This window comes from Echinops telfairi, unplaced genomic scaffold (genome assembly GCF_000313985.2).
Source record: "Echinops telfairi isolate 266 unplaced genomic scaffold, ASM31398v2 ScPeMD7_25;HRSCAF=90, whole genome shotgun sequence".
In the NCBI taxonomy this organism is placed as follows: domain Eukaryota; kingdom Metazoa; phylum Chordata; class Mammalia; order Afrosoricida; family Tenrecidae; genus Echinops; species Echinops telfairi.
The window spans coordinates 20,872,459-20,884,785 of NW_022103922.1; the positions used below are offsets into that span (position 1 = coordinate 20,872,459).

General features: G+C 41.6%; 1 protein-coding gene across 3 annotated transcripts in view; it reads left to right on the plus strand.

The window, feature by feature from the left end:
• Positions 1–12,327, plus strand: part of FOCAD (focadhesin) — a 262,779-nt gene that overhangs the window by 173,033 nt on the left and 77,419 nt on the right. For all 3 annotated transcript variants that reach the window (XM_004706558.2, XM_045289109.1, XM_045289110.1), the window contains one exon: positions 6,268–6,360. In XM_004706558.2, coding sequence (XP_004706615.1) covers positions 6,268–6,360 — 93 coding nt within the window. The remainder of the gene's footprint in view (positions 1–6,267; positions 6,361–12,327) is intronic.

Sequence of the window (12,327 nt, forward strand, 5' to 3'; positions counted from 1 at the left end):
GAGAGCAATGAATGTACAAATGCGCTTTACACAATTGATGTATGTATGGATTGTGATAAGAGTTGTATGAGCCCCTAATAAAATGATTAAAAAATTTAAAAAAAGATTTACTGTCTCAGAAACCCTAAGGAGTAGAGTTTCTGTTCTTTAGGGTCAGTGTGCATTGGGATTAACTCAGTGGCAGAATTGGTTTGCTTATTTTGTAGCTTTTTCGATATCTGTACATATAGGTGAGTGAATGAGTGAGTGAGTGAGTGAGTGAGTGAGTGAGTGAGTGAGTGAGTGAGTATTTGTCTTGAACTTATAAGTGCTCTACTCTTCAGATTTTGAAGTGTAGTTTACTTGACCTAGTTGTGGATACCTCTCAGGAACTGCTTGGTGAAGTGGAAGGTCAGTAACAAAGAGGAAGCCCTCCATGAGATGGATTGATGTAGTGGCTGCAGCAATGAGCTCACATGTGCACCTCCTTTGAACCTTTGTGCCGAGGACACAGTGCGGGGTGAGCTTTGCTCTGTTGTGCACAGTTGCTATTCATTGGAACAGATTCAATGCACTTAACAACTCAACAACTGCAGGTTAGTTAATTATGTAGTCTTCAGTGCCATAGGTAGCTAACTATTAAATCAATAATGGATTCTTCTGGGAAGCGTTATATCTCCCTTCCTTGTGAAGCTCTGGTGGAGCAGCGATGACACATTGAGCTGCTATGCGCAAGGTTGACAGTTCAAAACCACCCGCCAGTCTGTGGGAGTAAAAAAACAGTTACAGTCTCAGAAACTCACAGACAGGGCAATTCTACCTTGTCCTATTAGACCCACTATCAGTCAGTATCAACTTGTTGGCAGTGAGTTTGATGTTTTTGGTTTTTAAATTTTGTTTGTTTGTTTGTTTTCAGTTTGAAGACTTGTTTTGCCTTTTCTATTCATTTTTCTTTGAGTGAAACTCTTCCTTGCTATGTTTGGAAGATTCACAGATTTAAGCCTAATTTGGGATCTGGTCTTATCTGTCAGGAGCAGTTCTTTATGATTGTTGCCCTATTTAGGATTTCTATCATTGAAATACCCTCGTTCTCTTTGCTCCTTTAATACAGGGGATGGTCAGAGGTCATGGCCGATCTCCTAGGGCTTCTCCTTGCTCCCTGACTGCCCTCCTCCCGAAATTACCATGGCGCCTTGGTAGGACGCTGGTGGCGGGTTCCTTCCTTGACGCTTGCTGCCTCACTTGTCGTGCTTTGACACTTTGACTCTGACATGATACTCTCCCCCAAATTGGATGATACTGATTTGTCCCTGTATGACAGTAGCAGTCTCGCTTCATTATTTCCTAGATCTTTGGGCACATGCAAATTTTCCTGATCCTGTACTGCTATCCAACCTTATTTCCATTGCAGCATTAGGTAATGAGCTCTGTTTTCTCTTTCTCTTTCCCTTTTTCCATTTTTATTTCAAGGGAATGTTATCTGGACTTGTTGGGAGTACGCTTCTAAATGGCCTCTTTAGTTGCACGTTTTAAAAAAAGTGGTCACCGTTTGATAATTTCTCCCTTATAAATTAATTTTGTTTTGTTTTATGCCTCCTTTAAACATTTTCACTACATTGCCCCAAAGTACATGTGCTGTGGTCCACCCATCATTTGAAATAGAAGTATATTGGACTTTCTTTCATGAAGAATAGAGAGTAGTGTTAGCAGCTTCAAAATATGAAACAATTAGGTAAAAAGTCTGCCTAATAATGGGGGGAAATAGTATCTGTGCTTATTACACATTCCTCTTAGAAAACACTGTGAAGAGTATGGTTTGCTGTATTTTCGATACTCCATAATTACCATGTGATGTGAGTTGTTATGGTAACTGCGTTTTCCTCCCTCCTGTTAAATAACAGAGTAAATGGTTGCTGGCGATGTGATTGAATTGTCAGCTTTCAAGCTAATGCTATCCTGATGGGGAAAGAGAGAGAGCAGGAACAGGGAGGACGAGCCAAAGAGTAGATGAGAGAGAGATGGTGGTGGGTAGGGGTGGGGGGTGGGGGTTGACACTGAGATAAGAAGAGAGTTTCAAATGTTGAGAATGCATCTGACAAAAGGCGAATGTCACTTTAGTTCGTAAACGAAGTCTCCTCAAATCCTGCCTCTGATCTTTGGCCACCGTTTGTCAGAGGACAGGAATAACAAAAAAATTGTTTTATATAAATGAGATTACCATTGGCAGAAAGTTGTAGCCTGTTGTTTCTTATGTGTAAACAATAGGACATTGGGTGGCTTAGGAGGGTCTCTAACACCAGTACCAGTGGTTTCTGTGTGTTTGTGTCTCTGTGTGTGAGTGAGAGACAGAGGGAACCAAACTACTTGTCTCTGGGTCCAGGTAGCAAAGTTAAGTACTTTTCTGTAGATACTCATATGTGTAAAGTGTGGATGACAAAAGCCTTCTTTTTTTAAACTGGAGTTTTTAAGTTAATAGAAAACAATTTATTTAAAACCCTGATTTCCCCTTCAGGTTTTCTTTTGAAACGGAAAACTCTTTTCACAAATGATTTTCACCTGTTGCTTGGCCCAATGGCGGTGAGTTTGGTTTAGGTCGGTCTACCTTGCTCCATCCTCATTTGACAATCAAACAGCCTCACCCCAATTCTTTATTGATCGATCAACATCCAGTGGTTAACAAAGGGCTGATAAAATGAGTCTTTTCTTGTAAATGGAATGAATCAGAGTTAAGATCACCCAGGAGGCAAAGAATACTGCCCAATCGCCTGTCCACGTGCTCTGAACGTAGTAACTACTTAGATGGTCACGCACTTCCTTCAAGTGAAATGTGGATCCATGCGGACAGCATGATCTTTTCATTCTCTCCTCTAACTTTCTCTTATATTTGTGTGTCTTTGCAAGCTGTCTTCTGTTAAGGTAAACTTAATTAGAATCTATAGGATACAAATGAAAAAGCATACTGAATTTCAAAATAGAAAATTTTTCATACCTGCTTTAAATATTTGCTCTATCACTCACCGCCCCCCACACCTGTACAGCTTGCATGCCTGCCTGTGTGTTTACTCGCATGCTGGCATTTGTGATTGCAGGATAGTGACTGTAAGGGTATTTACCTTTGTTGTCTTTTCACTCTCATGTAATTTCCTTGATCATGTTGTGAACACAGCCCACTTCATGTGCGTTGCCTTTCCCTTCACCCAAGTTAGCAGTCTGCACTCAAGTGCTTTCCCTCCCAACCTTGACGGCCATCAAAGGATGTGTTTCTCTGTGTGCAACCTTTCCTTGACTTTTTATAGCAGTGGTCTCGTACAATATTTGTCCCTTCGTGATTGACTTATTTCATTCAGCCTAATGCCCTTGAAGTTTATCCTTGTTAGGAGGGGTTGCACGGATTCTTTGCTACCCTTTAACATTGTGTAGTACTCTATTGTACGTGTATACCGTAGTTTGTTTATCCATTCAGCCCTTGATGGGAACTTAGGTTATTTCCAACTTTTTGTTATCGTGAAGAATGCTGCCAGGAATGTGGGTGTGTGCTACTCTGAACATTTGTGTGCGTGTTTAAATTCATGTGGGCACATTGCTGAGACCCATATTAGTTCTATATTTAGCTTCTTGAGGATCCACCAACTCTTTCCCAGAGGCACTGAGCTTGGCTTTTCCTTCCTTGCGTCCTTGAAGATTTTGCCCAGAGTTCACATTCTCAGAAGCACCTTTCTCTTCCTTTGCCCTCCTCCCCTGCTTCCCCACGTGTGGGCTGCTCTGTCAGAAGCAGGCTTAATGTATCATTATACCAATTATCTCAGGGACGTAGAAACGCTTCCTCTTCCCCAAGTCAGCTAAGCAGTCCATTAGACAGCTGTCATTGTGAGTGTTTGTATACCGACTCATGAGGGAAAAAAGTTGGCATGTTCATCAAACTTGGCGACACAATGGCAGAAAACCCCACTTTGCCATCTACTGAAGAACCGGGAGGCAATTCCATGATTTGAAGTTATTTTGTGGATTGAGTTTCCTCAAATGGCATCTCACAAGTATAGCAAATTGGACATACACTTTATATTTAACAAACGTTAATTGAATTGTATTTTCCAAACTAGTAACATTATCCTAAAACACAGACAACTTGGGTGACTCTATATTGAATTGTAATAGCATTCTAAAATAGGTTGTTGTGGTGGTTTTTTTTTTTTAATGTTGACTTGTAACATCTTAAAATGTAATTTCATTTTATTCGCTGGAGCATCAGAACATGTCTCTTTTCAAGCTGTTTCCCGAAGTCTCTTCAGGATGGGGAAGAGCAAGAAAGTGCATTTTCAAGAGATTTATTCACAGCTCACTCCATAGAACACGCTGATGAGGGTGTAATCCCTTGACACATGGGGAGTTTGCGCTGGCGGCTGCCCCACCTTCAGATGTGGTGTTGCAGCAGCAAGAGAAGAGTTAGCCTTACCCTCTGATTTATAACCACTTTTTAAATAGGTTTCCTGACCTACATGTTTTTGTTTTCAAAAACTCAACCTTTGATTGGTTCGTTTCCTTTGCTTCTTTTTTCCCCCCTATAATCCCTCACCCCCACCCTTTTTAAAACTCAAGTCTGAGAAACCATTGTCTTCTCAAAAGCATCCAGTGTGGCGTTTTGTTTTGCTTTTTTTGGCCAGTGCCGAGGCTCTGGGTGTTCTCAGCAGTGCAGTGAAGCCCCTATGTTACTTGGCAGGAAAATGGGAAAATATTTTGAAGTCCTGAAGTAAGAGATAAAAAGAAAAGCTTTGGTTATGATATTTGAGTATTATTTTCTGTTAAATTCTGTTTAATTCAAGGACTCAAAAAGGGGTTAAGACTAGTTCATGTGTTTCATGAGATGGGAACGGCATTGCTAGGAGAGACAGCAGAGGCGCCTGTTTGGGAAACTGCAGGGCCTGGGACTGATGCATGCCTCTTTGACTGGAATGCAGCCGAGGCCGAATCAGCTTTCTGAGGAAGAGGAGGAGAAAGCATTGGAGGGCTGTTCCTGAAAGGATTTTCCTTGACATGTTTCAAGTCCCTTCCTTCCACCCAACAGAGCGGGGACGTCATCAGAAAAAAAGACAGAGACGGACCAGTCTTTATAATAGTTTCACATTTATTCCATAGTCAAATGAGACTGAGTATCTAGTTTTCAGGGATTTTTTTTTAATGAAGCAGTTTTCATTTTTTAATGCAGAGGTGATAACAGTTCAAGTTCACTTTGTCCCCATAAATTCTGCCATCACATCATAAGTTGCCTCCTAATCTGCTTGCCCATTCCTGTTTCTCCCACTATCTAGAAAGCTCTGTACAGGTACTCCTTGGTAAACCTGTACCCTCCCACAGTACCTTGCGTCACGTTAAGATTGGGATGAAAGAAAATTCCAGAGACCCTGGGAACCAATTCTTTCCAGAAAGGCTGTTATCTCCCCTGTCAAAGGCACTTGAGAAAGTTCCTTCTAAGAATACAGTAAACTCCCTGAAACACTCTAGCTATCGTTATTCTGGTGCGATTATGTTGACTTTTGTCTGTTTTGGCCTGTGGGCCACAGGCTGAAGTTTGTAGTTGTTTGCATTTGGATGAGCTGAGTTACAGGAAATGTGAAATATGATTCACTGTGACTGTTTTTCTTGAGTGCTCTTTCTCTAACTGAAGCCGACCTTGGGAAGATTTGTTGCAAGATAACCATATACTAATAGGTAGAAACTGAAATGACTATGAAAACCAGATGTTTTGTCCGGGCCTCGGTTCAGAAACAGGGCGTCGGTGTGGGCCGGTATCATTTTTCTGTTTACCCACATGGATGAAAGGACACGCCTGGGCGGGGTGCTCATTTGCATGCTCTCACGCTGAGTGTCCCTACAGGACCGGAGGGTCCTGTTGGCAATTTAAGTGTATTACTTGAGAAGTCGTCTGATTGGAAATGCAGTTAGGAGCGGTATTCATTTGTCTTTCAAATTGCTAGGCGGGTTTGTGAGACAATACCTACTTTTAGGACGTGGGCCAGAGGCTTTCCAGCGTTGCCCCCGATCTTCAAGAAGAGATGTGTACTGCCACATGCATTTAGCTTGCTATGATTGCAGGGCTTTATTTTTCGTGACTTTAGAAAATGCCAGGCTTATTTTCTGTTAACTCTGTAAGACTTCAAACTCTCTGCTTTTGGAAAGATCTAACAGATCCTTTGAATCTTAAACCAAAGGAAGAAGGGAGGGGAGGCGTTTTCGTTTGGCTGAGTTTTAATGCCACGTGGTCTAATGACGTCCTGGTGCGTTTTCCCACAGGTCCACATTCAGCTCTTGGAGTGGCACCACGCCCTGTTTCTGCCGCAGGCCTGGCTTGCATATATGAGCCGAGCGTATCCTGCCGTCCTCCAGGTAATGAAACCAGGGGATGGTTTGTTGCGATTTAACTTAATTTAATGCATGTGTTTCTTTTAGTATCCAAGCACATGGGAAAATAGCCTTACCAAAAGAGATAATGGTGTGAGACCAACTTGTAGTTAGTTGCACATAACATTTACATACGGACACCTCCCCGAAATCTGTGTCCAGTCCAGAGCTGCCTCCAGACGGCCACTCGCCTCCTCCCCGTGCAGGTCCCCCCGCCTTGCACCTTGAGCACATTTCAAACTCAGCTCATCATCATCCCTTGTATTTTGTTTTAAGTTTTATTGGCACACAATCCACATATCATACAATTCAGTAGTTTAATCATATCAGGATGAGTTCTACAATCATCACCACAATCAACTTTAATACATTTTCTTCTTTCTTATACTCATTGTGATTAGCTCTCCACTTCCCCCAACCTCCCCTGCCATACCACAAAGAAACCATTAATGCAGCGACTGCCTCTTGAGAAACTTGTACTGGATTTCATATATAGAAAACATACCCCCCCCCCAAACCCCCTAACAACAATAACAAAATAATGCAGAAAAACCTAAATCAAAAAGAGTGGAAAATCTTTTAATCTAGAACAACTTTAAAATGGGTCAAAAGGGAGATCACATGATAAAGTGTTAAATTTTAACCTAACTACATCTGTCATAATACACTTTCTAATGCACTCTGCCAGATATCACATCCCTGTGCTTTGGACAAAGAGGAGTTATCAGAGTCTTAATTCATGTATATTTCCCCTTCACTTTTCTTTCTTTCTTTCTAACTTGAACAACTTTTAAATGGGCCAGAAAAGGAGATCGTGTAAGACATTACGGTTTAATGGTGGGTAAATGGGGAAGAGCTACCTCACATCGGGAAGGGCTGCTAAACAACAATTGTAGGGAGCCCAAATAAGGGGACAGTAAACCCAATGACATGTGCCTGGGTAGATTCCTGGGTATACACTATAAATATCTTTCTACCCAACCCTCGGTGAACCACACCATGGACTGAACACCATGGTGACCTTAGACACTGGCCTTACAGACAACATAGCATTCCCCAAGGGCCACACCAGAAGAACTTAACATAGAAGCCTGACTGAAGGAAAAAAATATCTATACCATTGGACTTAGGACTGACATACTCTGATGGGAGAGGAAGCAAAGGGTTGCCACCCCAAGACTGTGGAAATGATGGTCATTGGACTGTGGGTGGGACCCCTGGCTTAGTGGATGCCCAATGAAAGGAGACCCAGAACCACCATATATTTAATACCTCATTGCTCCCCTTGAATTAATATTACAGGTTTTAATCTGTTAGGCAAGGATCTGCACTTGTAAGAATTGACAGAGGAAAATTCCTCTAGCACCAGTCCCCATGCTTAGTGTAAACAGAACTCAATCAATCAAGATTGATTCTGTACAAATCAATCTGTACAAAGCAACGACTCATGTATTTCAGCTCGCAGTTGGACTACATTTGCATAAACTCCCCATATCAACAGTTTCTTAAATTCTGTGTTGTGTCATTGGGAAAATTACTGATGTTTTCAATGCAAGCACCTCACTCCAGGGGAATGATTGACAATGTGGGTTTTTTTGGGGGGGGGTTCTTTGGTTTTTGTTTTTCTGCCTTTTGTTTTTTGTTTTTGTTTGTGGGTTTTTGTTTCTGTCATAAGTAAACCAGAGTCATTCATAACTGGTGGATTCTGGATTCCCACTTAACTTTAGCCCCAATCCAAGAACAGTTAGTTCTGATAATATGACCCAGTTCAATACTCACTGTGTTAGTCAGGGTTGACTAGTGAAACAAATCCAGAGACTCTCATATATATATCAGAAAGAGCTTTATATTGAGTATTGTATATTAAGAAACCATCCCAACCCAGTCCAGATCAAGTCCATAAGTCTTATATTAGTCCATATGTCGCCCATATGTCTGAAACCAGTTTATAAGTTCCTCTCCAGACTCACGCAACATATGTAATGATGCCAAATGCAGGAAGATCACAGGCCAGTGGGGGGAAAGTCTTGTGGATCCAGTGGCAGTGGAAGCATCTCAGTGCTAGCGTGGGTCTCCACGTGGCTCCTCCAGCTCCAGGGCTCTGGTTCCATCATTGTAGCTCCATGTGGCTTGTCAACAGGAATGTCTCACAGGGAAACAAAGCAGAGAGTGTGAGTATATGTGGCCTCCAGTGAGCTATTTGTCTCCATGCACCTCCAAATGAGGTCATCAAGCTGGGACCTGATTGATAGACTAGACTCCACCCCTTTGCAAGTTGACAGGAGATTATGTAACTGCCACACTCACCTTCATGAAATGATCAGGGTGATACATCAAAGTGTGAAGAAAACAAATGGTGCCCAGCTATCAATTGGAATAGTGTCTGGGGTCTTAAAGGTTTGTATTCAAACAAGCAGCCATCTAAGTGAAGCATCAACTAAGTCCACATGGAAGAAGCACACCAGCTTGTATGATCCAAAGGTGACAATAACAAAATCCAAATATGACAAAGGAAAAAAGAGCAGAGCTTAAATTGTGGATACAATTTGTAGAAGGCTATGGGGGACAGTGAGAGCTCAAAAGCCATCTGCAAAGTATCTAGTCACATGAAACTTCCTTCAGCTCCCCCGGAGCTACAGGCGAGGGACTCAAACAGCCTTACTGTCAGAGATTATTGTAAATGATTATGGTGGATCGAACCATGCTATAAGATCATACTTGGTCTGTTGGCCTCCCTCTTGACCCAACCTGAATTTGCTTTAGGCTGAATATTTCTCACCTGTTCCAGGGCAGAAATTTCTCCTCTGGCTTTTTAGATATTGATGGTAGCCTTTTCTTTATTATGCTTAATTTATATTTTTATCTTATTATCATTATTTTCTTCTTGCCCTTTTCTTGTTTGTTTTTTTTCTTATTGTTTCTGCTGTGTTTCCCAGTTTGTGAAATACAGAAGGAGGAGATGCATAGAGACAATAACTGATACAATGGTTTATCGAGCATGTGGAGAGAGGATGGGGTCTGGGGAGGGTGAAGGGGTTTGGAACACAAACAGTGAATGCAGGAGCAGGAAGGAAGCACTTGAACTGATGGTAATGATGTATATACAACTCTTAAAAAGCCATGTAGCCATAGAAGTGTATGATATGTGAATATTATATCAAGAAAATTACTAAAGAAAAGAAACCCAAGTTCACCCATTGTGTTTATGTTAACGGTGGTGGAGTAAGGTGGAAAAGGATAATGGTTGTCGATGCCCATCCAATTTCTCTTTGTTATTTGGGTTAATCTGGAAAGCCACTCTTCCCCTTACCTCACTTGCCCACACGTCATGTGCTACCTCATTACACCGGCCTCCCTTTTGAACCTTGGATCCCACTTATGGTGGGACCTGTGGTGGTCTCTCTGTTCCTCAAGGGCATCAGCCGTGCTGTCTTCTCCGTGGTCTCTTTGGGATCTGATGGAGAGCCTACAATGTAACATGCTCACCAAATAGGCAAGATTGTCTCACTATGACTTCTTTCACTCCAGTAAGTTATAGTTCATAGTTTAATAATTTTAAGTGGTTTGGGAGTATGTGAACAGTTAACAGTAGGAGAAAACATCTAGCTCAACTCTTTTGCATAGCCTAAAATTCATCGTTAAGGATGACAAAAATTCATTGCTAAGGTGGGGGCCAGGGGAGAGGACCTGATGATACTTAAGCAATTTATGACCCAGAGTAAGATTTTCTGGGGTTTCGGGAAGTGTTGCATTAAAAAAAGCAGCTTTCCTGTGAAATGGGTATAGAGATACTAAAGGCGGCAGGACAGGTGAGTGTGGCATGGGGGAGCAGTTGAGTTTCTGGACATTGGCATTCCCATGACATTAAAACTTGCTGTAACATAAGCATCTTCAAAGGTTCTGATTCATTAGAACTGAGTAGGGGACTAAGAATCTGCATGGCTAACAAGGTTTTGTGTGGGTGTGTAAGTTTACACAGCACATTAGGTTTCATTTAGTGATTTGCACACAGGTTGTTCAGTGGTAGTAGTTACATTTTTTACAATGTGTGTCAGCATTCTCTTTCATTGCATTCTGGTTGTTCTATTCCCAGTACTCTAGTGTCTCTACCCTGGGATTTCCTAAACGTTGCATTAGAGTAAATGCTGACCATTTGGTGTCTCATACAGATGGGCTTTTTTAAAGAGCACCATTCTCATTCTTTATTTTATATTCTACTCTGCGATTTTGTTAAAGGTGATTTCAGGAGGCAGTTTTGATTCATAGCTAAGGATTATCTCAGGGCAATTGCCTCAGGGAGCCCTCTAATCTCAATTGGTACAGATAGTGTGACTTTTACATTAAAAAAAAAAAGAGTTTGTTCTTGTTCTAAATTCCCCCCCCCCAATCTATTGTGATCTATCGTGCCCCTTATCAAAATGGGCTGGTAGTAGCCAGGCACTGTCTAATTCCAGTCTCAGGGTAGAGGAGCTCATGCTCCACCTTTGAGGTGCGCAGCCTTGTAGACTTATTTCTTCGTGCGGATTTTGGTTGTCTTCTTGCTGTTTTGCACTTGCGAGACAGAAACCAAGAGCTGCATTGTCTATGGCTACTCACAGCTTTTAACCCCCGCCCCCCCCATACTACTTACTTTGTTGGGGTGCAGAACATGCGCTTTATGAATTCTATTGGCTGAATTGTCCTGTGAGACTAACCTTTTAAACCTAGAAGACCATTCTCTTGTTTGCTCATGTCTGGCGAGGATCTGTAGTTGTGTCTTCAGTGAATATGTGCCTGTTGTCACATATTTATATTTATATATAGATATAGCTAACTTTTATATATATGTACAACTGTCAATAAACTGATATGCCTTCACCCATTCATGTGTGATCATGCGCTCATTTGTGGCCTTTGATTGCTATCTTCTGTGTATAAAACCCTGTTCTCCCGAGAATTTCTCAGAGGCATCATTCATGTTGGTCATACTGTGCTCACTATATCCATATCCGGTGCCATTTTCTTATTACCCAAAATAATAAGTATCTACCATCTAACGTGTTTTTCCTACCTCCACCCCTATCAGGCTCCCAATGAGCATTGACCTCTTTGTGAAAGATGGATTATGCACTATTTATCTTGATGCACTTGACTTGTTTCACTTAGCATTATACCCTCCAGATCCACTGCCAGGTAATTTTAATGCAATTAGTTCATCAGCCATGCTTGGGGCAACTCTTATTTTGGTTCCCAAACTGCATCGGCATCTGTATTTTAAAGACCTTCTCTTGGAACCAGTGCTTCCTTTTGCTCAGCTCACTCCATTTTTAGCCTCAGCAGCCTCTGGGCACCCCGAGTGTGTTGAATAGATGCCTGAGTGACTGACTCATGCTTCTGCATGTTTCTTTAACGTGATTATACACACCAGTTACCGTCTTTGTTCAAGAAGAGAAAGCCTGCAAGGCAGAGTCTGCATTTTCCTTAGTACTTTTTCAGTGTTTTCCTTCTGCAAACATTTATGGAGCATTTTTCCCTGGCCAAGCCCTGTGCTGGATTTGGAGGAGACAAAGGAGAATGAAATGCTCCTTCATCAGCCCAGTTGGGGAGACTCACACGGCTTCTAGCAATTCTTGTACAGTGTCTTTGAAGCTTTATAGTGGACGTACCAAGTGTTATGGTGCAGATAGAATGGGGAGGAATTGCTCTTCCTCCTGCAGAACTGAGAATTTTATTTAGCTCTTAGCATAGAAAAACTAAATTGAATAGGATTATGGTATAACTCTTATAGATGACTCTCCATTGATAAAAAAAAAATCTTCATGATTGTTTTTCATAAGCTAACATTTATTGGCTAACTACTGTGTGCCCAATACTTAGTGCATATTATTTCAATTAATCTTTACAGAAACCCTTTGAAGTGGATGTTATTAACCCCATGGATAATGAGATTATAGGTGGGGAAGCAGGGCTAGC